At 38.4% G+C, this 27,992-nt stretch overlaps 1 protein-coding gene across 6 annotated transcripts in view; it reads right to left on the bottom strand.

Moving 5' to 3' along the window:
- ACTR3B (actin related protein 3B) overlaps positions 1-27,992 on the bottom strand; it is a 206,612-nt gene that overhangs the window by 82,301 nt on the left and 96,319 nt on the right. The window contains exons 1-3 of one of the 6 annotated variants that reach the window (XM_072652144.1): positions 20,205-20,485; positions 4,245-4,326; positions 2,626-2,681 (exon numbers count right to left, since the gene is read on the bottom strand). In XM_072652144.1, coding sequence (XP_072508245.1) covers positions 2,626-2,681; positions 4,245-4,279 — 91 coding nt within the window. In that variant the 5' untranslated portion in view covers positions 4,280-4,326; positions 20,205-20,485. The other 5 variants (XM_072652142.1, XM_072652145.1, XM_072652141.1 and 2 more) reach the window with 5 other exon arrangements.

Genomic DNA, 27,992 nt, shown 5'->3' on the forward strand with positions numbered 1-27,992 from the left:
ATCCTAATATCTACTATACAGGGCACACTTTCAAAGTATCCAAGTTATTAGGAAACCAAATTACTAATTAGTGGGTACAGCTGGTATGGAATCAGAATAAAAAGTATTTGAATGATCATAAGAGATATTTCATTTCTATACTATATGAATCCATTGAACTATACTTGGCTCCAGTGTGGAGCATGATTTTTTACTAACTAGATCATTCAGGTCTACCAGAAGAGATGTCTTTCCCCTAGCCCTAAAAAAATTTTGTTCCTTATCTTTTCTTTTTTTTCATAATCCGTATGTAAAATAAGAACTTGCAGGTCCCTTTCTCCTCTGATATACAAAGGAGATACAATTTTGAGGGCCTCCATCTGTGAGAGTCTATCCAAGGGTGGAGAACCTGAGGCCTAGAGGCCACGTGTGGCCCTCTAGGACCTCAAGTGTGGCCCTTTGACTGAATCCAAATGTAAAATAAATCCCCTTAATAAAAGAATTTGTTCTGTAAAACTCAGACTCAGTCAAAAGGCCAAGAACCTCAAAGTCCACATGTGGCCTTGAGGCCACAGGTTCTCAAGTCCTCATACCTATCAGCATATACTAGTTTTCTAATAGCTAAGCAACAATGGTCCTCCTCACCCCACAATATATAACTGTATAATGCTCCCTAGGGTCACAAGTGTTTGTAAGAAACTGGCCTGACTTGCAAATCACTAGTACTTTATAGCCTAGATTCAAAAAATACTATCAGTAAACCTGGTCAAGTCCTCAAAATGTAACCCTTGTGTCATTTGGAGATCCCAGATCCTTCTCTTCTGATAGATGTTCCAGATTCAATCTTAAACAAAAACGTCAATAGCTCATGTCTGATCTGAACATTCATTCATTCATGTCACAGACAGACAGGCAAATATCTCATATAAATCCACTGGGCTTTCCCATTTGCCCTCTCAATGAGTCCTCCGGATCACCATTCTTTGCCATCTGGACTGCAAACACACACTCAAGAAAGCCTTCTTATTCATCTGCCTATGCACCCCTTCAGATGACCAGATTCGGTCATTTACCCTGTTGCTTTGTAATCTAGAGGCTAGAATCTAGACTACCAGGCTCGTACCTAATATATCTCTAGGCATCACTATTTGTCCTGGAGGTACACCATTCTATTTGGCCCATCCTATATGCCTCTCATTAAGACATACGTTCCTTGAGGCCAGAGACTATCTCACTTCTTCATTTCTGCCTCCAGCACTTAACATGTAGTTATCGTTGTTGCTGTTTAATTAATGTTTTTTCATTAATTTATGCATTATTTTCTTTACTCCCACTTAGTTCCAGTGAACATTTGTCTCATTTCTAGTTCTCACCTAGTAATGACAGTCTTCCTGCAATCAATAACCCTTCAAACAATCTGGGTATACTTTGATTGTATCAGGCCCACCCACTCCCCTATCCTCCAAAAGCCCACCTTTGGCAGAAAGCAAGGGAGGAGAAGAAAGAAGGGTGGCCCTTCCCTCACCACAAAGGTCAAGATAAGCTCCATCCTTCATCCCAAGCTTTACTGCCACTTATGCCAAAATTAGGGATTATGCTATTTACATTTTGAGCATCTCTACTTCTACTCTCCAAATAATATGTAACTTATAAAATAGAACTTTGGAAATCCCTTGGCCAGATTTCCATGGATAACTAATGCTCTCCATTGTATAATGGGTCTTGTTTATTTTAATTCAATTCAATAAACATTTATTAAGTACCTATTATGTGCCAGGCACCATGCTAAGTGCTGGAGGCACTGTGCTAAACTAATTACAGAGATCTGCAGATTCTATTCCAGTTGAACTTGTTTCATTAGTATCTAACTCTTTGTGACTCCATTTTGGGTTTTCTTCACAAAGATATTAGTTTGCCACTTTCCTTCTCCGGCTCATTATACAGAAGAGGAAACTATGACAAACAGGGTCAAGTGACTTGCCCAGGGTCACATGGCTAGTAAGTGTCTGAGGCCAGATTTGAACTCCTGAAGCCGTCTTCCTGACTCCAGGGGCCTGGCACTCTTATCTACTGCCCCACCTAACTGCCCCGAAAGGTCTATGGATCCTCTTAATTTAGGCCAATAAACTTCCATTTGCTAACTAAAAGTAAATATAAATAGAAGAGAGAGAAGGGAGGGGAGGGCAGAGAACTCCTTCAAACTCTTTCACCAGAGAGAGCAGTGCAAACTAGACAATTTGGCCCAAAAATTTATGACAAAAAAAGAGAACAATTCTTTTATTTAAAATTGCCAGTTCATTCCAAGGACAGACAGGCACATTTCTCCAGGTCATATAGGGTACTTCTAAGTGAAATTACAAGTATTTCTAAGCAAAACACTAGCTAAATTTAGTTAGAGGTTGAAATCTCAGGAACCATGATTAAAGGCAACTAAAATAGAAGTAAAGAAAAAACTAGGAAACTGTCTCTAACAAGTACTTATAAGAACCTAAGGTTAATTCAGAGTCTGGAAAAATACCACTTTCTAGCTATCAAAGTAATATGAAGAAAAATGCAGAATCAATTCATTTCCTTGAAAATCAGTATATTCAAAACATTTTCAGAAAACATAATCTTCATGAACATAAAATTTAAGTTTCTACTTACATGATGGTATAATAAATTGAGGTTCAGTGTTGCCTGCATAGCCAAGCTTGGTATACCTATAAGCACAAAATCATGGAAAAAATTTTTAGAAAACAACCATCTACATATTTTCATAGCCCTAGAATCACAAGAATTAACTTACTACAATGAAATGGATAATATATTTAATCTCAAATTTTTAGATATTAAAGCAATTATAAAACCCAAAAATATTATTTTACTAATTTTTAAATTATATCCTAACTGAGATTTTCTTTCCTATTTCACAAACTTCATTATTTTGTGAATCTCCTATCAAATGATTTTAGAACACTGTATTTAGTCTATTGGGGCAGGTAGGTAGAGTGAATAGAGTGCCAGGCCTGAAGTCAAACAGTCTTCTTCCTGAATTCAAATCTGGCCTCAGACAATTATAAGCTGTGTGATTCTGAGCAAGTCACTTATCCTGTTTGTCTCAGCTTCCTCATCTATAAAACAAGTTGGAGAAGGAAATGGCAAACCAATGCGGTATCTTTACCAAGAAAGCCTAAAATAGGTCACAAAGCCTAAAATAGGTCACAAAGGGTTGGACATAACAACACAAATGAACAGCGAAATCTAATTATTAAATCAGTCTAGAACAGTCTAGAAACCTTTCTTACCTCTCTCATTTCAGAATACATCCAAGTTTCTATCCAGAAACTCCATAAAGAAAATGCAGGAGTCTTAAGTAAAATAAAATGTTAATATACTACATCCTGCTCCATAAACATTTGTTAAACTCGAAAGTATATGTGTGTATCCATCTTTTTAAATGGAACCATCTGCTAGATACAAGAAGTTGGAAAGCAAGAAGTAAATTGGAAAGTCTCATCAGCTGTTCTCTTCTTATTAGGACCTCTGCAATTCATAACAACACTTAAAGGGTTCTGGGCAATGATCTATCATTCTGTACGAATGTTTGGAATGAATAAAAATTTGTCACAGAAGCCATATATGCAGCAAACTAATTCCATTTTGCAAGTTATTTCAAGATGTGTTCCACTAAATTCTTAAATATGGCAACATTATAACCTACCCCATACATATGATTCTTCAGATAATAACATAAGCACTCAGAGCTAAGATAGAAGAGTAGAGGCAGCAATACAGCTGAGTCCTCCCAATGTTCCCCTCCAAACAACTTTAAAATAAGAAGTCAGATCAAATTCTGTAGCAGCATGGCCAACAGAAAGTAAGAGTGAGTCATTTTTTCATCCTAAAACAATTTAGGAAGTCAGCAAAAAAGTCTGTGACACCCATGTGGGGGCTAGCCTAGAGTCCACACATTGGCAACACCAGCAGTTGACCTTGAAGGCAGTTGCACAGTACAGATACAGTAGGGAAAGAGATTACAAGGGACCCTGAACTGACACTGGGCACAGGACTAGGTAGGCACTGTCACAACTCCCACTGCCCATATGCAGTACTGCATCACACTCTAGCATTAAGCACAACATTTGTGGTCAGTCACAGGAGGAGCATGAGCACTTCTGACTGCAGGGGAGCAGAGGCTCTTACTGAGGAAAGACCAGAGCACAAACCAGAATGATCCCATCCACTCCCAGGAAAATGCCACCTAGGAAGCACCAAATACTTACAAGACTTCCAGAACTGGCTCTGAAAACAGTAGCATGAAAAAGTCTGAAGCTTGGTACAATGCTTCCCCAAACCCAGGTTCAACTGTAACAAAAAGTTCAGTCAAGAAATAGGCTAGGAAAATGAGCAAACAAAAGAACGTCACGTGACCATCAGAGCTACTACGGTGGGTGGGAAGACCAAAATGCAAACTCAGAAGAAGACAACAATGTTAAAAATACCTACAAACAAAGCCTCAAAGAAAAATATAAATTGGAAACAAATCCCAACAAAAATTCCTACAAGAGTTAAAGAGATAAGAGAGGGAAAGGAAAAACTGAGAAAAGAACAGAGTGACACAAGAAAACTAGGAAAACAGAATTAACAACTTAATAAAAGAGACACTAAAGAAAATGCTATCTTAAAAAACAGAATTGGCCAAATGGAAAAAGAGGAACAAAAGCTTGCTAAAGAAAATAATTCCTTAAAAATTAGAACTGGGCAAGTGGAAGCTAGTGATTCCATAAGACATCAAAAAACAATAAAACAAAGTCAAAAGAAGAAAAACAAAAGAAAATGTGAAATACCTCACTGGAAAAACAACAGGCCTGAAATTAAGATTAAGTTACATAAATTAAAATGAAATAGGATTGAGTGGAGATAAGTTAAGAATTACTGGACTATCTGAAAGCATCTTATCAAAAAAAGCATCTAGACATATTTCAAGAAATTATAAAGGAAAACTGCCCTGATATCACAGATCCAAAGGGTAAAAGAGAAATTGAAAGAATTCACTAATCAACTCCAGAAAGAGATCCCCAAATGAAAACCTTCAGGATTCCAGAGTTCCCAGTTCAAGGAGAATATACTGCAAACAGAAAGAAAGAAACCATTCAAATATCACAGAGCCACAATCAGGATCATATAAGATTTAGTAGCTTCCACATTAAAGGAGCAGAGAGCTTGGAATATAATATTCTGGAAGGCAAAGGAGCTAGGATTACAACCCTGAATAACCTACCCAGAAAAAGTATAATCCTTCGGTGGGGAAATGGACATTTAATAAAATAAAAGCCTTTCAAGCCCTCCTAATGAAAAAAATGGAGCTGAATAGAAAATGTGACATTCAAATACAAGATTCAAGAGAAGGATAAAATGGTAAACATTAAAGAGAAATCATAAGGGACTCAATAAGGTTAAACTGTTTACATTTCTATATGGGAAGATGATACTCTTACCTCCTAAGAATTTTATCATTATTGGGCATTTAAAAAGACTCTACACAGACAGGGGACATGAAAGTGAGTTAATTATGTTGGAATGATCTTAAAAAAAAAATGGGCAAGAAACAGACGTACTCAGAGAAGAGGGCAGGGAGAGAAAAAATGGGGAAAATTATTTCACATAAAACAGGCACACAAGCAAGAACTTTTATAGTATAGGGGAAAAAATGGAAGGGGCAGGCAACGTTTAAACTTCACTGTCCTCTGATTTAGTTCAGAAAGAGAAGAATATATCTACACACTCAACTGTGTATCCCTGTTATCTTACCAAAGAGGAAAGTAGGAAAAGAAGAAGGGAAGAGAAGGGGGGAGGGGGGATGATTAAAAAGGAGGAAATACTAAAGGAGCTAGTGGTCAGAAGTAAAGCAGACTTTTGAGGAGGAATAGGATAAAAAGAGAGAGAGAAGTATAAAAAGAAAATACGATGGAGTAAGAAATACCTAGTTAGTAATCAAAAATATGAATGTGAATGTAATGAACTTACCCATAAAACAGAAGCAGAAAGCAGAACGGATTAGAAATCAGAATCTAACAATATGCTATTTACAACAGAAAGACAGAGAGTTAAAATAAGGGGCTAGAACATAGTCTATTATGCTTCAACTGAGGCAAAAACGGCAGAGGTAATAATCATGATGTCAGAAAAACCCAAAGAAAAAATATATCTAATTTAAAGAAAAATCAGGGACACTAAATTTTGCTAAAAGGTACAAGAGATAAAGGGCAGCTAGGTGGTCTGGTGGATAGAGTGCAAATCCTAGAGTCAGGAAGACTTTTTTCTGAGCTCAAATCTGGTCTCAGACACTTCCTAGCTGTGTGACCTTGGGTAAGTCACTTAACCCTATTTGCCTCAGTTTCCTCATCAGTAAAATGAGTTGGAGAAGGAAATGGCAAACCCCTCCAGTGTCTCTGCCAAAAAAAACCTCAAATACAGTCACAAAGACTCAAACACAATTGAAATGAATGAACAACAACAAAAACCATAGACAATGAATTAGTATCAAAATTATGTATAGCAAGTGTTCATTTCTCAAATAGGGAACTGAGTCAAATTTATTTTTTTTAAAGAATTTATTCCCCAAATGATAAATGGTCAAAGGATATAAATAGGTCATTTTGAGAAGAAATCAAAGCTATCCAGTCATATGAAAAAATGTTCTAAATCACTATTGACTAGAAAAATGCAAATTGAAACAACTCTGAAGGACCACCCCAGGTTAGCTACCAGATTAGCTAATATGACAGAAAAGGAAAATGACAAATGCTAGAGAGGATCTGGAAAAACAAGGATACTAACCCACTGCTGGTGGAGTTGTGAACTGGTCCTACCATTCTGAACGATGGAACTATGGAACTATGCCCCAAGGGCTATAAAGCTGAGTATATACCCTTTAACCCAGCAATATCACTACCAGGTCTATATGCCAAAGAGATCAAAGAAAGAGAAAAAGAACCTATATGTACAAAAATATTTATAGTGGTCCTTTTTGTGGTAGTAAAGAATTGGAAATTGAGGGGATGCCCATCAATTGGAGAATGGCTGAATATAATTGTGAAGGAATACTATTGTCTTATATGAAATGATAAGCAGCATGGTTTCAGAAAAAACTCAAACTCTTCTATGAACTGAGGCAAAGTGAAGTGAACAGGAGATCACTGTACAAAATAACAGCAATATTGTAATGATGACCAGTAAAAGACTTAGCTACTCTGATCAATACAATGACTCAAGACAATATCAAATGACTCATAATGAAAAATGCTATCCACCTCCAGAGAACTGATTAACTCTGACTGCAAACTGAAGTATAATTTTTTCACTTTATTTTTCTTGCTTTTTTGCAACACAGCTAAATAATTTAAGGAATTTGTGGGTTAAAACACAAATGAGAAAAACATCACATAATTTCATCAATGGAAATGACAATAATAAAGCATCATATCAAAATGTGTAGGAAAAAATAAAAGTAGTCATTAGGGGAAACTATATCTCTAAACATTTTCATCAAGAAAAGACAGAACAACGAGTTGGACAAGCAACTAAAAACATAAGAAAGCCAACAAGTGTCAAAACCTCAAATATTAAAATAAAAATTCTGAAAGTCAAAAAAATATCAAAATTGCAATAATTTTTTTTAAGTAGCAAGGGTTTTTTGGGGGGGAGAGGATAGCTGGGAGTCAAAAAAGATTAACCATAAGATAATTTGATGTTTTTTTAATAAAAAACTGAATTGTATCAAAAAATGAATGTTCACAATGAAAAAATAATTGGAAACTACTTTGCACAGTCATATGCCAATATAACTGACAACTTAAAAATTAAAAAATTAAATAGGTGACTATTTACAAAAATATAAAATGCCCAGATTACCAGAAGAAGAAATAGGTAATTTATTTAATTCAACCTCAGAGTAAGAAACTGAACAAACCATAAGTGAATTCCTAAAGAAAATTATATAACCTGCAAAAACAGGAAAAGGAAGGATCCTACCTATGGTCTTGACACCTAAAGAAGGGGGTCAAAACAGAGAAAGAAAACTAGAGATCAATATCCCTAATGAACTCTAATGTGAAAGTTTTTAAATAAAATATTAGCAAAGAGACTGCAGAAACAAATCGAAAAGATAAAATACTTCAGGTTGGATATATACAAGGAATGTAGGGCTGATTCACTATTAAGAACACAAGGCGGGGGAAACTGAGCCAAGATGGAGGAATAACAGCATAGACTTTCTAGAGTGCTCCCCACCAAGCCCAGCCAAATGCCTGTAAAAAATGGCTCTAAACAAATTCTGGAGCTGCAGAACCCACAGAATGATGGAGTGAAGCAAATCTCTAGCCCAAGACAGCCTGGAAGGTCACTGGCAAGTGTCTCTCATGCCATGCTAGGCAGTCCAGTATGGGCTGTGCATGCACAGATGGGACCTGGGCAGGCCTTGGAGGGACTGAATCTCTCACACCTGTGGTGGTTTCCAGACTGCATGACATCAAAACGCTGAGGACAAATTGGAAGGTCAGTTGAAAAAGCCTGTGGGACCTGTACAGGAGAGTGGAGTGGTCTTGCCTCAGCCCCAGTGCAGCAGAGGGAGGAGGGGTGGAGGAACCCGCTGCAGCCACAGTTGCAGCTACTGTTTCTGAAACTCTAGGCCCACATTTTGCGGGGGGATCAAACAGGTGACAGCACATCCCCCAGCCCCACTGAAAGCAGAGAACTACCTTGACAAAGAACTCAAGAGTCAAGTAAATGGCTGGGGAAATGAGCAAAAACCAGAAAAAGAATCAGACTATAGAATCTCATGTGACAAGGTGGCAACGAAGTCCAAAACAAAAAAAAAGAGGAAAACAAAGTCAAAGTTTCTCCATTCAAAGCCTCCAAGAAAAATATGAATTGGTCTCAGGCCATGGAAGAGCTCAAAAAGGATTTTGAAAATCAAGTAAGAGAAGTAGAGCAAAAATGGGGAAGAGAAATGAGAGTGATGCAAGAAAATCATAAAAAATAGGTCAATTGCTTGCTAAAGGAGACCCAAAAAAATGCTAAAGAAAATAACACCTTAAAAAATAGACTAACCCAAATGATAAAAGAGATCCAAAAGTCAATGAGGAGAAGAACGCCCTAAGAAGCAGAATTGGTCAGATGGAAAAGGAGGTTCAAAAGCTTCCTGAAAAAAAATTATTCCTTAAAGATTAGAATGGAGCAGATGGAAGCTAATGACTTTATGAAAAATCAAGAAATTATAAAACAAAACCAAAGGAATGAAAAAATAGCAGACAATGTGAAATATCTCATTGGAAAAAACAACGATCTGGAAATAGATTCAGGAGAGACAATTTTAAAATTACGGGACTTCCTGAAAGTCATGATTCTAAAAAAAGCCTAGACATCATCTTTCATGAAATTATCAAGGAAAACTGCCCTGATATTCTAGAACCAGAGGGCAAAATAAATATTGAAAGAATACACCTACTGAAAGAGATCCCAAAAAGCAAACTCCTAGAAATACTGTAGCCAGATTCCAGAGTTCCCAGGTCAAGGAGAAAATACTGCAAGCAGCCAGGAAAAAAAACAATTTGAGTACTGTTGAAATACAATCAGGATTACAGACAATAGCAGCTTCCTGACTGGCCTTCCTGCTTCCAGTCTATCCCCATTTCCAAATGATCCTTGCCATCACTGACAACCTGGTTCCACTGATCCTTCCTAAAGAAAGAGAGTATCAAGGTTGTTTATAGTACAAATTATCTCAGATAGTAATCATATAAGCAATTCCTACAGGAAAAAAGAAAAAGTGCGGTCAAAAAGTCAATAAGGTACAGAAAGCCTAGACATTATTTTAAATACCTGATTAGAAATCCAGGATGGAAAAATGTGAGCTCTAAGTTTTTAAAGTATCACTTCACTCCTTTCACAGATAAGTAATTTCAAAACATGCATACTCCTCCTCCAATGATGCAGATTACAACCTATCTACGCTCTCTTATCCTGTACAGCTATTGTACTGCCCCTCTCATAAATCTCCCATGTGAGCTGGAGACCTTTCCTTTAGATGGCCTGACACTGCATGGCTACCAATGGAATGCTGACTATTATATTTTATTGACTATGTTAACCCATGTTCTTATTATATGCTGAGACCACCTTCTTTTCCATTCACATACCCTCTTTAAGACACAATCTGCGCAAAAAATTCTTAAATAAAGGCTTCATTTCTAAAATGCACATGGAACAAAGTCAAATTTACAAGAATGAGAGCCATTCCCCCACTGATAAATGATGAAAGGATATGAATTGGCAATTTTCAGAGAAGAAACACAAGTTACGAATAGCCTTCTGAAAAAAATGTTCAAAATCACTAATAATTAGAGAAATATAAGTTAAAACAACTAATACCTATTAGGTTGGCTAACATGACAAAAAAGGAAAATGAAAAATGCTAGAGTACATGGGGAAAACAGGTACAACTATAAATTCATTCAACCATTCTAGAAAACAATTTCGAACGATGCACAAAAACCTTTATAACTACGTAAAACCTTTGACCAAGCTATTAAGTCTATATCCCTAAAGAAATCAATGAAAAACGAAAAGGACACATATGTACAAAAATATTTATAGTAGCTCTTTTGGTAACGGCAAAAAAATTGGAAACAGAGGAGATGTTCATCACCTGGGAAATGGCTGAACAAGTTACAGTACGTGAAGAAATGATGAAGGGGATGGTTTCAGTAAAACCAGGGAAGACTTGTATAAACTGATTCAAAGTAAAATGAAAAGAACTAGGAGAATGCTGTTATACAATAACAGCAACATTGTAAAGATAATCAACTATGAAAGACTTAATAACTCTGACCATCTATGGTTCCAAAGGACTCATAATGAAATATGCTATCTCCAGATGGAAAGCTGATAGACTCAGATTGCAGACTGACGCATATTTTCTTCTCTTTCTGTTCCTTTATTTTTTGTTTTACAGGTGGCTAATGCAAGGATTTATTCTGCATAACTATACTTATATGTGATGAATTTAGATTTTTTTGCCTTCTCAATGGAGGGGGAGATAATTCAGAACGAAAAATAAAAGTGTTGCAACCTACTTATTCCCACTATTCAGAAGAAAATAGATAACATTAAAGTCAAAAGGAAAGAGGGTGTACTCTTTCAAAAAAAGTGAATGACAGCTCAAGTGGAAAGAGGAAAGCTCCAAAACTGGATTCACAATGGAACTTAATTCTATTAATCATTATTTTTTTATAGTTGTAGGAACGAAAGATTCTTGGAATTGTATTAAAATTAAGTATGTAGCTACATGTTATATACTAGTAAACAGGCGCATCCAGTACAGAAAAACTGCATTTTTTTTGAAAATTTTTGAAATTTTACATTTCAATTTTAACCCAAAGAGAGGTTAAAGAACTATTTACTGCCTTAGATTACACAGAAAATTCTCATCAGATAGTCCAAAACTCTATTACTAAGTGTGAAGTTTTCAAAAATTTTTAAAAGCTTGTTTTCTTACTAAGCCTCTGTTACTTTTATGCAAGTGGTTTTTTTCTTATACAAAATCTTTAAACGTTTCCACTAAACTCCCCTGTAGCTATTATAGTTCAAAAAATAAATGGCTAACATAGTCAATATTTAATTACTATTTTCAGGGTAAGATGCCGATGCTATATACCTCAGTTACTATATAGAAGATGGGAGCTTCCATTTTGATACATTAATATATTTGCAAAATTTTCCAAAGTTCTGATTAGAGGTCCTACAAAACTGATTCTTTCAAGAAACTGTGATCAAAATTACAGAAACATTAAAAATGTATGACGAAGTATCACACAGGAATGTGGTAAAGCCCACTAAGAAACAGTTCAAGCAATGCTTTCAAGAGTTTCCAAAAGGAGTCGTACACTAAGTGGATTTTCAAGCTTAGTTTTATTTCTCAAACCGCTACTCACAAACTTACCATTATTTGTAACAGTTTTGTCAGGCTAATTAAAACAATTAAAACAAGGTTAGTTTCATTTCTCACAAATCAAACCTTACAAACTTTTGAAAAACATTATTTACAACAGGTTTGTTAGATCAAGGAAAGGAAGGAGATTGGCAGAACAATCAAGAGGAGAACTGGAGGCCACGCAAGAAAACTAACATACTACAATCATATCTATTAACTGAAAACTAAAAGCACAAATGAGAGACCCAATGAAAGTAAAGCGGAGAGCATTTCATTTCGATGCTCAGATATATCCATGACATCATTGGCATTAGGTCATTCTACCAGCCCATACTAAAATTCCTCCTTGTAAGAAGCTCTTGTCTAGGTCTTTACTAAATTTTCAAGAGGATCCACTTAAATGCTCTGAAAGTCTTTAGGGTTTGTTGAAGATGTTTGGGTTAATTTTTTTTAATCTGAATGGTACCAGTGTAGCAATGGGGCTGTCTGTCTACTATCTCTATCTTTACTACACAAATTGGTTTGACTAATTTTTTGGTTATACTCTGCTTTGATACAACCTTTTTACCCTAGCAGTATGCCACAGCTTACTTAGAGCCACCATTATATTTTTCTCTTGCACTTCAGGGCAATCTGAAATTTTCTTAATATAATAAAATTAATAATCATCAACTAACAAACATTCAATTTTTTTGGCATTTAGCAAGGTAAAACCAAATGAATTAATCAGCAAACAAAACATTTTGCATGTCCCCCCCTTTTGGATGTATCCCACATTTAACTACCTTTGGCATTTTCTGTATTCTTCTATATAATATGTAATTACAGACATGTATAGAGCTCTGGTTCTGTTGATCTCACTTTGCACCATTTTATTTTCTTCTCTCCCTCATATTTTATCATTCTTTATGATATTATAATATTCTATTACATTATTATACCATAATTTATTCAACCTTTTACCAAACACTGGATATTTAGACTATTTCCTTTTTCAACATTATAAATAGCCATGACCATTTTTGTCTACATAGATCCTGCAGTGAAAGAAATATCCCAACCCCTCTCTGCCATGTAATCTAGTTTTTTTCTTTTCTTAATAAGCATTAAATCTATCCTAGAGGGTAAACTAGCTCAGGGGATTATAGGCCTGGGCTGCTGAACTCACTTCCTGGTTATTTGAATAAAAAAAAAAAATACCACAAGGAGCTCCTGGTACATTCGAAATCTTGGCTGGCAGAATCACCACAGTCAACTCATAGGCAAGAGAGCTTCACTCAGCTAAATCAAACGAGGTCTCCTTGATGAATGCATATTCTTGTTGAATATCTTTCTGCTATGGTTAATTGTTGAATGACTTAACCAGTGTCTCAATCTGTTCCAATACTGAACATAAAACTATCAGGGAGCTGACCTGAATCAGGCTCAGACCAGCACATGTTCTTTCCTTTTTATGGTATTTTAAACAGCAGACTCACTGGATCAAAAAGTATAACCAGATTTTTAACTTATTACAAATAGGTATATCGCTCTCCAAAATATTCACACCTATGTAAAGTCCCAACAACAAAGAATTACTTGGATTTCTTACATTTATCATTTCTAATAGCACCTAACATTGATTTTTGCTTAGAAAGAACTATGTAGGGTATTTATATATGTATAATATGCCATACTTTATTCTGCCATTCTTCAAATTTTGGACACATAGGTCATTTTTGATATTTTCCTATTACAACTAATGAAGCTATGAACATCTGTATACAGTTAAGTATATGTCTTACTCTTTTTTTGCTTTGTTTTTGGATACAGTCCTAGAAATGGAATCAACAGGTCAAAAGGTAAGATGTTTTTGACATTACCTACTGCTTTCCAAAATCTGTAGCAGTTTATAGTTACACCAACAATTTATTGAAGTACCTGTTCCCCTGCAGCCCCACCAACATTGGGTTTTATAATTCTTCCTTAATAATTTTGGCAATTTTAGTGAGTATTAAGGTAGCACCTTAAGGTCGTACTGAATTGCATTCATCTGATCAGAAAGTCTGCACATCTTTTTATATGGTTATTAGTAGTCTGTATGTCTTTCATCATAAATTGTTTGTGTCCTTCAATTACTGCTCCACCAGGGAATACGTTTTACCAGCCTCACAGATCACTATCATGATACAGGAGAAAGGGAAATGAGGCTGTTTATCTCTATAGCATAGGAGAAAACTTGCTGCATGGAAGCTTTTAGAGCTCTACTTTGTTTTATCTTAACTTTTTTTAAAGCAAGTAAAAATAAAGTAGGGTCTTATATTTTCTACACTTCCGTACAAGTTGCACAATTGTAGAGAGATGGTCTGCTACAGAAAATCATCTTCAAAAACCTATTATTTTCTCATGTTTTCAAAAATACCCTCATGTAGAGACTATTTCCATATTATGATCTCAGTAAGGCAAGACAGTAGGTAGGTGGCTCAGTATTGACAGTAGAATACCTTTCTACCATCCAGGTAATTGGAAAAAATGCAGTTTTCTTTACACACACGCACACACTTTGATATGGAAGCAAAACCAAAAATAAATGATCTTAAGAGATACAAAAAAATCCTAACTGGTTTCAGAAAGATTGACTACGAAATGAAATCACACAAAGGGCAAAGAGAAGGGGAAAAAAAGGATCCTGGAACATTTGAGGCTAAAAACAAATGAATATAAGATTACTCTCAAAGAGCTCTGAAGCAAGTGCCAGTGAAAAGAAGCTAGCTGTACTTTAAGGAATGATGACATGGGTCCACAGAAATTGTCCAGCATGAAATTATACAAGACTCAAATGAAGGGCTTTGTAGTGATAGTTGGTGACTCTCAGCTTAGGGGGACTAAGGTAACTATCTATCAACAAGATAACAAAAGAGAAGTCTCTTACCTTCTTGGGGAAATATATCCATACATACCAGGAAACTCCTCAAGATATGACAACGCAAATTACTACTATATGTTTCTAATAATTGACGTGACACAATTGATTCTGCCAGAAAGAATCCAAAAAGCATTGCTAAAAATTATAGTGTTGGGTAACACATTGGGAACACAATGCAGATTTTCATCATTGCTGCTCATCAAAAGCAAGAGCTTCAGATGCAAAAGGAAGACCTCAAAGTTAACATCTCTTTAGGAAGATGGGGTATAAAAATGGGATATGGACTTCTGGAACATAGTTAAAGAAAGAGTAATGACCAACCCCTATCCTGGGATAGCAGGCATCTAATAAAGGCCAGTAAAATAGCTTCAACTTGTTGTCTTTTAAACCTAATCAAAAGGGTTTTAACCTGAACTGGGGGTAGGGGGAAGAAACACAGAGAGAGAGACGGAGACAGAAACAGAGAGAGAAGAGACAGAAAACTATTTGTAGCCAAAAACCTAAATACCATAAACCAGGGGTTCTAAATCTGGAATCTGTGAACTTTTTTTTTTTAAAATGTTTTGATAACTGTATTTTAATATAATTTTGATTTCATTTCTAATTCTATATATTTAATGAATTTTAAAACATTATTGTGAGAAAGGGTCTGTCAACCTCACCAGACTGTCAAAGGGGTTCATAACACAAAAAAAGGTTAAGAACCTCTATCATAAATTGTAACTACTATGTAAGAAAGAAATTATACAGACACCCAAAAGTTCATAATCAGCAAAATCAAGGAAAAGAAGAAGGGAAAAAAATGCATGGCTCCCAGTGTCTGTCTACATAAAAATGTACAAAATATGTATAACATGAAAATTAAATTAAAGATCCACATTTGTATGCCAGTAAGATGACAAAAAAACTACCATTTAGGACTGCTATGTTCCATGCCTTCTCATCTTTAATCCACTTCTAGAATTAAGGAAGATAAACACAGCAGATATGGAAACAATGCTAATATGTATATAAAACAATATTAGGGCCCCATTCAAAAAAGTCTGGCGATAGTTTGAAAGGTGTTGATAGTAACCTTTAATACATTCCGTCCAATATTTTAACAGCCTTTTCCTACAATGCCAGCAGTAACATGTTGATTCTTCAATTCTGCAATGTCAGGTGGATTATTCTGACTGCTGTCAACTCGACATTTATACAGAACTGGAATGCCTCCCACAACCACGTGTTTTGAGCAGAAGGTAACTTGAAATGAGTTCAAATAATTACTGTTCAGAAAATGCTTTCAATGACATGTAGCAATCAAGGTCAATAAAAGAAAATGAAATGAATAATGGAACTAGACATTCTGATATACTCATCAATACCAGAAGCATCAGAAGAGTCAACTGATAGAAAAATTTAATTATAATTTTACTTTGAAATCAAAAATTTTCATTCTATTTTCTTTGCCTCATGGATTTAAAAAAAAATGCACTGCATGAACTGACACAGATTGTTCCTACAGGCAATCTTCAATTCCTTCCAGTGTTAAGTAAGAATTTACATATTATATGAAAACAATATCATATTCTTTTACAGGGGTCTTTGATGTTGATGGTGGGCTGAAAACTGAGAAATCATTTAAACTCTCTCTAATACATACATACATATATATATATATATATATATATATCCATAGCTCTTAGTTATCATTGCTCCCATTCAATTGTCCTCTAATCAACCTATGTATGGTACAGTAAAACAATATTTTATCCTTGAACTCAAAGGCTGGAGAAAGGTCAAGTAGCCATACCAAATAAAGTGAAACAAATGCAAGGTTCAAATAAAACTCATTCATCCTAGAGAAGTTAAAAAGTTTTAGCCACTTGGGAAACATAATGCTGGATGGGAATTCATAAAACCCCACACTGGTTACCAGAACAGTGTTATCTATTTCAAATCTTCTGGGAAAAACTCTGACAACATTATTACTTGTGGGCACTGGAATAATAACTACACCAGAAATAGCTTTATTTATACATTGAAATAGTACAGATCACATCTTCTTAATTCTTTTTTTTCCCCAAAAAGCCAGAAATGAGCAGCACAGTTTGGAAACATAAAACAAATAAAAACTATTTCTCTGATAATAACATGCATTCCCCCCCAAAAAATTCAGATGTCAATAATTTATCTCTACCAAAAAAACTGCAAGTGGAAACTCAAGCTAACAAGAAATTAAGACATGAAAGGTCTAACTTTATTGCTATCTTCCATAAATTATTTATGATGAAACAAGTATTATAAATCCAAAAATATAATCAAAATTCTCAAAAACAGATACTAAATTGTTATTTTAAAGACCCTTTTCCATAGTCTCCACTCCTGCACTCTGATCACTGAGATAACATTCCAAGGTAAAGAAAAAGAAAAAGGAAGCCAACAATTTCTTCCCAGGAGTTTTAATAATACTGACCCAAGCTTGTGTTTTGCATACCAAATTAACTTCTGAATAAAAACCTACAGGAAACTCCAAATACACTGTATTTCAGGGTTAACTATCAGCACAGAAAGCAACTATAAACACAAGCACTAGTTTCAAAATCTAAAGCAAAGCATGATCAGACTGAAACATTGAAAGAAAATCAAAATCAAAAAGAATCAAAACTGTGACAGCTATACTAAGAAAAACTTTGTGACAAACATCATTAAAAACTTCTTTAAAGTCTTTTAAATGTTTAATACCAGGCTATTTTGTTACATGCCTCATTCACTTGTAAGAATATAAACTAGAATTTTCAAATTACCAAACCTCTTTACATATACGTATGTATATGTAAAGAGGCTTGGTAATTTGAATATATTTATATTTGAATATGTATATGTGTATAGATATGTCAAGAGGATATATGGATATAAGAATGTAAGAGGATGAGAATTTACTTTTAGCACCTCATCACCATCATCATCTGTCTAAAGCAGACTACTAGCTCAGGCAACTAAAAGTATATGAATTCCTCAGAATTCAAATGAGTTCTTAAGAACTCAAATATAGCATCTTCTTACCAGTACTATTTTAAGAGAAGTAATCACAGTGAAAGTAAAAAAAGAAAAACGAAAAAGAAAAAACTAATGAAAAAGAAGAGCTTTCACAAATGCAGACTTTCCCATAAATGCAGTATGTCATTTTCACCCACTACATTTTAAGGTCCCCCAAAATTAAATAAACCTAAGACAGGAGCTCGGTAATAACTAACCTTTAGAGGATGTGGTTTTAGTATTGGAACAGAATAAGTAGAGTATATTGTTTTAATACTGGAACAGAATAATGAGGTATGGGGGTGGGGAGGAAGGGCAGGGAATAGCTTGATACGTTTCTCATTGGAAGAGTAGTGGCCAGGAATTATCAGGAAAAACTGTGTGGTACAGTGGAAAGAATGCTGCATTCACTATTATCTGTGTGATCTTAAATAAGTCACTTCACCTTCATCATCTGCAAAAGGAAAGACTGTATTAGATGACCTCCAAGAACCCTTACAGCACTAAATCTATTTAGGATCCTGAAGTTAGAGTAGGTTAGATGTTTGCACTACCCAAGATGCCTTTAGTGATATGAAGAGGCAGAAACTACAACTTAGTCCACAAGGGAAGGGGAAGATAAGGGACAGAAGTAACATAAACAGTAGTGACTCAAGCTGCCTAATGAAGACTGAGGCCAGTAAATGGAAAGCAATGCAATGATGACAGGAACACCATTCCTATGCAATGAATGAACAGCACTGGATTTAGAGATTGGAAAGAACTTTGGAGCTGTAACACAACACCCCCAAAATTTGCAGATGAAGAAACTGAGGCCTAGGGGGGAAAATGACTTTCCAAGGTCAAAGATGCTGTAAAGTACCAGAGCTAGAACTCTAACTCAAGTTCACTGGTTCTTTTTTGTGTCATGGACCATTTTAGCAGGTTAGTGAAATCTATGGATCCCTTCTCAGAATAATGTTTTTAAATGCATAAAATAAAATACATAAGATTACAAAGGAATTCAATTTTATTGAAAAACGGTAATCAAAATATTAAGAAAAAACAAGTTCACAGACTTCGGGTTAAGAATGCCTTCTTTAATTCTACTACTTGATCCATTAAGAGGTGGGAGAAGGGACACAACGCGGGCAGGGTTAAATTGGGTCCTATCTCATTACATTTCTGACCTGATAAATTTTTTCTCTCCACGTGGCTCCGTGAATGCCTATTTTCAGTGTCCACATGAATAAAGCTTTGAATGGCATTCCTAAGTATTGGATTTTGAGGGGTATGGGAAAAATAATTAAGCTCCTGGGAGGATATAAAACTGTGGGAGAGAGAAAGGTAGTCTTACCCTTCCTCATGTTCAGGTACCTGGAAGGTATAAGGCTAGCAGGGATGGGAATGGGGATGGGGAAAGATAAAGTTGGGGGGTCAGGGGACGAGGGCACAAGATGAAACAGAGGTAGAAATGAGAGGGGGGGATGAGGATGGGGATGGGGGTTGGAAGGAGGTGGGTGAGGGTGAAATGGGGATGGGAGGGAGGGATGAAAATAGAGCTGAAGACCGGAGAGGAAGGGAGAGAGATGAGATCAGGGATGGAGATGGGGGATTAGATACAGGCGCCAGCTAGGAGATGGGAGATGAGGAGGTGGGGATGAAGATGGAAATAACGTTGGGGGCGGCGATGGGGATAGGAGTTAGGGAAATGGGGGGTGAGGGTGGAGGATGGGAGGGAATTGGAGATGGGAGTGGGATGGGGAATGGATAAGGGGAAAGGGATGGAGGTGGGGGAGGGGATGGAGGTGGGGGAAGGGATGGAGATGGGGCAGGAGATGGAGATGGGGGAGGGGATAGAGGTGATGGAGTTGGGGGAGGGGATGGAGGTGGGGGAGGGCATGGAGGTGATGGAGTTGGGGGAGGTGATGGAGGTGGGGGAGGGGATGGAGGTGGGGGAGGGCATGGAGGTGATGGAGTTGGGGGAGGTGATGGAGGTGGGGGAGGGCATGGAGGTGATGGAGGTGGGGGAGGTGATGGAGGTGGGGGAGGGCATGGAGGCGAGGGAGGGCATGGAGGTGAGGGAGGGCATGGAGGTGATGGAGGTGAGGGAGGGCATGGAGGTGAGGGAGGTGAGGGAGGGCATGGAGGCGAGGGAGGGCATGGAGGCGAGGGAGGGCATGGAGGAGCGGAGGGGAGCGCTGGGAGGTGAGGGTCCTTCCCACTCACCTGCCGCCTCGGGGTGCGGGGCTGGGGCGAAGGGCAAGGGAAGGGAGGCGCCCAGCGGCGGTGAGGGGCATGGAGAGCGCAGGGGGGCGAGGGTGGGCGCGGACGAGCGGCTCTTACCCGGTGCCACAGTCCACCACGCAGGGAGGCAGGTAGCTCGCCATGCTCGGCCGGCGCTGTCACCGCACGCACCTCGCCCCGCAGCCGGGAGCCCCCCGCAGGCGCCGGTCCAACCTCTGCGGGGATCCCTGGCACGCTCCCCGCGGGCCGCCTCCGGCTCGACTGGCTCCTCTCCTCTGCCCGCCCCCTTCCTTCCCTTCCCCTCAGGGCCGAGCACCCCGAGCCACCTCGGGCTGCCGCTGGCGAGGCCGCACGGGAGCCCGGATGCACCCAGCTCGCGCCGGCACCACGTGACGCCCCACTCAGCCCCTCCTTCCCCCGGCCGCCTGGAGGTGGGGCCCCGCGTGAAGCCTCCAGAGCCATCTTAGTTAAGGGCAAGGAGGGCTCTTTGCCCGTACCTTTCCTCTACTGATTTCTCTGGGGAAGGAGGGGTGTTTATAGTCATGAAGATAGCTGTTGTTTCAGGGTCGACGTTTCAGTCCTCAAAAAGCATTGAGATTTGCCCCTGAGATACACCCAGCAAAGCCTCCTTAATACCTCTTTTTGACATCAGATGATGTAAGAGAGGGTCTGCCTGGGAATCAGACACCTGGGTTCCAACCCTGCCAGTTGCCTCTGGCTGCTTCCCACTCTCCTGGTTCTGATCTCCAGTCACCCCAGTCTCATCCAGATCCTCCGTAGAGTCCTCCTCACGCCCTCCCTAAACCCTTCCTGTCATCACCTCACACCACTGGGCCACCCCTAGGTCACTCCCAGTCTTTCTGTATCCAAGCTCCATCCTGCTTCCATGAAGGTGCGCAGATTCAGCCTAGCTGTCTTGGCCATATAAAGGCTTCTTAAGAGTCAACCCAATATGGCAGATCTTTAATAAACTTTGTTTTTCTCTGGCTGAAAGAAATGGCTTGAGTAGAATTCATTGGGGCAGGACCCCAGGGTCCCAAGCACCCCAAACCTCAACACAGGGAGTTTCTACGCTGGAAATTCTCTAATAAAATCACGGAACCTAACCGCCACTCCCAACCTCCCAAAAAAAAAAGGATTATTTTTAAAGCCTTTCCGAAGGAAAAGCAGTGTAACAAAAAGAGAACTGAACATGGGAAAGATATAACTGAGTGTGAATATGTCCTGCCACTTCCTGGCTAAGAGACTTCTAAGTCACCAAATCAGCTTTGGTTTCCTTCTGTACCAAACACTGAAGTCCTTACTTGAACTAAATTGCCAAGCATTCAAACTATGTTTCAGAGAACGCACCTCCAATGGTGTGGCCATGCTGTTCAAATGCAAAATATACGCTTGCCAAAAAGACTATTCTATGGCGAACTCACATGGGACAAGCATTCACATGATGGTCAGAAGAAGAGCTACAAGGCCACTCTCAAGGTCTCTCTCAAGAACTTTGGAATTGTGTGACATGGGAGACACTGGCATAGGACCACTCGGGATGGCGTGCCCACATCAGAGAAAGCACTGTGCTCTTTGAGCAAAGCAGAATTGAAACACCTCAAAGGAAACACAGGATGTGCAAACTTAGAGAAGCCACCCCAAATGTTCACATGAACTATTTGTGCCCAATCTGTGGTACAGCATTCTGACCTCATATTGGTCTAATCAGCCACAGTCAAACACACTGAAACTTGACTTTACCATAGTGATGTCATTTTGGTCTTCTTTGAGAACAAAGCACAGCAACCAAAATGAGGGGCTTAGATTAGCTAGATGATCTCTAAGATTCCTAACAGTATTGATAGTGAATTCGAATTAATGCATGATGCTACCTAGGAAAACAGTACATAAAATAAAAGTATGTTCACTGACCACTAAAGACTAGCATCAAATTCCACGTGTACAATAGCTGAGTGCCTCTTAGCAAGTCACTTAAATGCTACATTCTTTGGAAAATTCTCACATTGAGAGTCCACCATAATAGCACAGTTCTATGTTATACATGAGGTAGCTTGGTCCATCAGGAAAGTAGAGTTGTTAAAAACCAACCTTGCCCACTTCACATTTGTTCCAAGTACCATGAAAGAGTATGTAGATAATTCCTCTAAGATTCCTGTAAGAGCATTACCACATGACATGAGTGTTGAGCAGAGAACAAGTACTCAATGTTATAATAATATTAATAAAGAATGGATCTCTGATTTCATACAGTGTGTACTCCCTCCAAAAGTGCCAATCATAACTCATTCCTGCCTTCCCATTTTGTGCAACTTTTGTCAAAGTCATACAGTACATCTCTTCTAGGGGTTCACCTAATACGCTAGAGGCTGATCTCTTGGTATAGGTTCAAATACATCACTCTTTCTATGTTAACCACTGACCTCCTTTACCAGTCATACATCTATTTGATGGCATATTTTATGACAATTTTGCACACAATCTTTTAATTGGTTATACGCACAAATTTGAATCCTTAGAAATCACAGTGTTCCATGATTCACCTACATAAACCTGTATGTACACATGTATATATGTGAGTTGCCTGTGTGTATATACGTGTGTCTACACTAATAGGAATGCTATATATAGATATATATGCATACATGTGTTTAGCCCCTAGGTGTCACTACAGTGCCTGGCTATCTGTGTTCTCCCTCTTGTCCCTCCCAACTAGAAAGGGGCAGAGTCAAAAACCTTCTGGACTACCTAGGGCAGGACTATGCCCTCCAGTCCCATCCGCTCACCCCCTCACCCCCCACAACCCTCCTCACTCCATTCTCTCTCTCTCTCCTCTCCTCTCCTCTCCATCTCTATCTCTATGTCTGTCTCTGTCTCTGTCTGTCTGTCTGTGTGTGTCTCTCTCCACACACACACACACACACACACACACACACACACACACACACACACACACACACATAAAAACTAGGGGATGGAGGGGAATAAGATATTTGTCCCAGGAACCCACTGACCTCTTTCCTTTACAACGAGCCATGCCGGGTGATTACAACCAATCAAAATGAAAGATAGTTAAAATTGTTTTTATGTGTAACGGGAAAAATAAAATGCTAAATTTTAAAAAAGAATATAATTGGAAATTAAAGACATGGCTTGAGCTAACTGAAGAAAAAAAGAAATGAAACACAAACCTGTTAGAGGGAAAGAAAAAAAAAAGAAGCCCCAGGTTCCACTCAATTCTGTTCTTAGGAATATAACTATAAAATATATACAGTAAAATTACTCAAAAATATGCCTTCAGGTGGTGTCCTTGACCATCAAGTCAGGAGCAGGGTTCTAGCTGATGTATTCCATGAAATATAAAGCCCCTGGGGGAGGAGCCAAGATGGCAGAGTAGAAAGACACACATATGCTAGCTCCAAACCCACAGCCCATAAAATATCTGTAAAGAAGAACTCCCAACAAATTCTGGAGCAGCAGAAGCCACAGAACAACAGAGTGGAGAAGATTTCTGTTCCAGAGAGCCCTGAAAACCTGACTTGAAAGGTCCGTCGAGCACCAGACCTGGAGCAGAGCCCAGCCCTGCCTTGGCCTCGTGGCACCAAGAGGAGCGGATCCGAGCAGGCTTCAGGGACAGAATCTCCAGTGGCCGCGCAGGTCCCTCCACCCACAGGTGACAAGGGTCGGTGAGAGGGTCTCTTTGGCTGGTCAAGAGGGGAGTGGGGTATCCCCATAACTCAGGCCCCCTCGGGAGGCAGCAGCGGAGGCAGCAGTGGAGAGGGGCTCCTCAACCAGGCAGGAGCTCGGATCCATTGTTGAAGGTCTCCACATAAACCCCCTGAGGGAACTGAGCCCCTTGTGACGGCCCTGCCCCAACCTGAGCACCTGAACTTAATCTCACACTGAATAGCAACCCCACCCCACCCAAAAGCCCTGAGGCTGGGAAGCAGCATTTGAATCTCAGACCCCAAGCACTGGCTGGGTGGATCTGGAGGCAAGGTGGGGGTGGAAAGAAAACTCAGAAGTCAAGTCACTGGCTGGGAAAATGCCCAGAAAAAGGAAAAAAAATAAGACTATAGAAGGTTACTTTCTTGGTGAACAGATAATTCCTCCCTTCCTTTCTGATGAGGAAGAACAATGCTTACCATCAGGGAAAGACACAGAAGTCAAGGCTTCTGTATCCCACACATCTAAAAGAAATATTCAGTGGGCTCAGGCCATGGAAGAGGTCAAAAAGGATTTTGAAAATCAAGAGAGGTGGAGGAAAAACTGGGAAGAGAAATGAGAGAGATGCAAGAAAAGCATCAAAAGCAGGTCAATACCTTGATAAAGGAGACCCAAAAAATGCTGAAGAAAATAACACCTTGAAAAATAGGCTAACTCAATTGGCAAAAGAGGTTCAAAAAGCCAATGAGGAGAAGAATGCTTTCAAAAGCAGAATTAGCCAAATGGAAAAGGAGGTTCAAAAGCTCATTGAAGAAAATAGTTCTTTCGAAGTTAGAATGGAACAGATGGAGGCTAATGACTTTGTGAGAAACCAAGAAATTACAAAACAAAACCAAAAGAATGAAAAAATGGAAGATCATGTGAAATATCTCATTGGAAAAACAACTGACCTGGAAAATAGATCCAGGAGAGACAATTTAAAAATTATGGGACTACCTGAAAGCCATGATCAGAAAAAGAGCCTAGACATCATCTTTCATGAAATTATCAAGGAAAACTGCCCTGAGATTCTAGAACCAGAGGGCAAAACAAGCATTCAAGGAATCCACAGATCACCGCCTGAAAGAGATCCAAAAAGAGAAACTCCTAGGAACATTGTGGCCAAATTCCAGAGTTCCCAGGTCAAGGAGAAAATATTGCAAGCAGCTAGAAAGAAACAATTCAAGTATTGTGGAAATACAATCAGGATAACACAAGATCTAGCAGCTTCTACATTAAGGGATCAAAGGGCATGGAATAGGATATTCCAGAAGTCAAAGGAACTAGGACTAAAACCAAGAATCACCTACCCAGCAAAACTGAGTATAATACTTCTGGGGAAAAAATGGTCTTTCAACGAAATTGGGGACTTTCAAGCATTCTTGATGAAAAGACCAGAGCTGAAAAGAAAATTTGACTTTCAAACACAAGAATGAAGAGAAGCATGAAAAGGTAAACAGCAAAGAAAAGTCACAAGGGACTTACTAAAGTTGAACTGTTTACATTCCTACATGGAAAGAAAATATTTGTAACTCTTGAAACTTTTCAGTATCTGGGCAGTGGGTGAGATTACACACACACACACACACACACACACACACACACACACACACAGCACAGAGCACAGAGTGAATTGAATAGGATGGGATCATATCTTTAAAAAAATGAAATTAAGGGGTGAGAAAGAAATATATTGGGAGGAGAAAGGGAGAAATGGAATAGGGCAAATTATCTCTCATAAAAGAGGCAAGCAAAAGACTTTTTAGTAGAGGGAAAAAGAGGGGAGGTGAGAGAAAAACATGAAGTTTACTCTCATCACATTGGGCTAAAGGAAGGAATAAAATGCACATTCATTTTGGTATGAAAACCTATCTTACAATACAGGAAAGTGGGGGAGAAGGGGATAAGCAGGGTGGGGGGAATGATGGAAGGGAGGGCAATGGGAGGAGGGAGCAATTTGAAGTCAACACTCTTGGGGAGGGACAGCATCAAAAGAGAGAATAGAAGCAATGGGGGGCAGGATAGGATGGAGGGAATTATAGTTAGTCTTACACAACACAACTATTATGGAAGTCATTTGCAAAACTGCACAGATATGGCCTATATTGAATTGCTTGCCTTCCAAAGGGAATGGAGAGGGAGGGAGGGATGAAGAGAAGTTGGAACTCAAATTTTTAGGAACAACTGTCGAGTACTGTTCTTGCTACTAGGAAATAAGAAATACAGGTAAAGGGGTATAGAAAGTTATCTGGCCCTACAGGACAAAAGAGAAGATGGGGACAAGGGAAGGGAGGGATGATAGAAGAGAGGGCAGATTGGTGATAAGGGCAATCAGAATGCTCGGTGGTTTGGGGTGGGGGGAGGGAACAAATGGGGAGAAAATTTGGAACCCAAAATTTTGTGAAAATGAATGTTAAAAGTTAAATAAATTAATTTTAAAAAAATTTAAAAAAGAAAAGAAAAAGAAATATAAAGCCACTTCAGAGCTGCCTCCCCATCACATTATCACACTAGGATTACATTTACCATCATACTCAGCAAAACAATGAACAAACCATTTCTTTATCTGAATAAGTCAAGATTAAGGGAGCAAAAAACATCTTTGCATGGTGAAAATTTTGTGTAAAGGAAGTAAAAAGCTCTAAGTGGAAAAAAATGTCTTAGAAGATGAAGGAAATCCAAAGATAGAAAAATATCATCAAATATTTGCCTTTGCAGCCAAGGGGGTAAAAACCACTCCTATTCCTGCACCACTCTGGTTGTCACTGACCTATCTGCCTGATAGGGAAGGCTGAACTTGTTTTAACAGATCTCTGAACCAGGGATTGGGAACCTGCAGCCTCCAGCCAAATGGGGCCCCCAAGTTTTATGTTACAAATCCTTTTATTAAGAGGATTTGTTCTGTGAAGTTTGGATTCACTCAAAGGGCTACACTTGAGGATCTCAAGGGCACATGTGGCCTCAAGGCCATGGGTTCCCTACCCCTGATTCAGTCTGATCTGTCTTCTCCACTATTAGTTTGGCACCTCCAAATTTCACACAGTAACAAGATCTCACATTCTCTTGCTCAAACCCTGAACAGTTCCAATCATAAACTCCTTTTTCCTGGGGTTAAATATAAGTATGTAATGAGCATCATGAAAGAATATTATTTTTTAAAAAACATGACTTTTTGCTTTAAAAACAAGTTTGGGATAAGTGAAAATGTTATTCAATTCCTCAAATTCAAGACTGATCAGTTTCTTTTGGCTATTCAAATCTAGGTCTAGTTCATGGAGCATCTGCAATATTCAAAATATATATACTGAAAGACCAGTTTTATGGACTATCAATCCAACTGCCTATAATAGTTCAGACAATAGGCGTTCTTCATCTACTTATTTTTTCCTATGTAGACAGACTGAATTCTTCTGACTATGAATCTCACTTGGGAACTTCAATAGCAGGGGTTCTTAACCTGGGTTAAAGATTTTGAGGTTAGATTTTGGATGAGAAAAATATTATTTTATTTCTACTGATCTTTAACTGAGATTTAGCACCTCCTTCAATTATTTAAAAACCTTATTTTGAGAAGATATCCATAGTCTTCACCAAACTACCAAAGTGGTCCATGACAAAAAAAAAAAAAAGTTTTGAACTCTTGACAATGTTCTGGGGCTTTAATGAAATCAGCACAATTTCATGTGCAACAGGAGCATTTGGAGGGCTTCACCATATGATTCAGACATCTTCCATAATAATAGCAAATGCTTTGATGAACATATGTCTCTCTGTTTTGGGCTTTGCTGGTTACCAATGATCATCACTGACCATAATTCTCTAATAATAATTTAGTATGTTGCTTTATAGTTTTCAAAATACTCTAAAATCATAAAATGATTTTTAAAAAGACCTTCCAGACCAACCCCATAGTTTTACAGATGAGGATACTGAAACCTAAAGCCATATAGTTCATTAGAGACAGAAATAGGACCAGCTTTCACATGTTATTTCATGCGATTCTCCCAACAATCCTGTGAAGCAAGTATTATTAATCCTGTATTATAGAAGAGCAAATTGAAACTCAGAAAATCTAAGTGACTTGTCCAAGATTACGCGGCTATTAATAATGATGGAAGTGAAAAACTAAAAACTTAGACTTGCCATTCTACTCTACTACTCTACCATGATGCTTCTTAATTA

Source organism: Notamacropus eugenii, chromosome 3, assembly GCF_028372415.1.
Source record: "Notamacropus eugenii isolate mMacEug1 chromosome 3, mMacEug1.pri_v2, whole genome shotgun sequence".
Classification (NCBI taxonomy): domain Eukaryota; kingdom Metazoa; phylum Chordata; class Mammalia; order Diprotodontia; family Macropodidae; genus Notamacropus; species Notamacropus eugenii.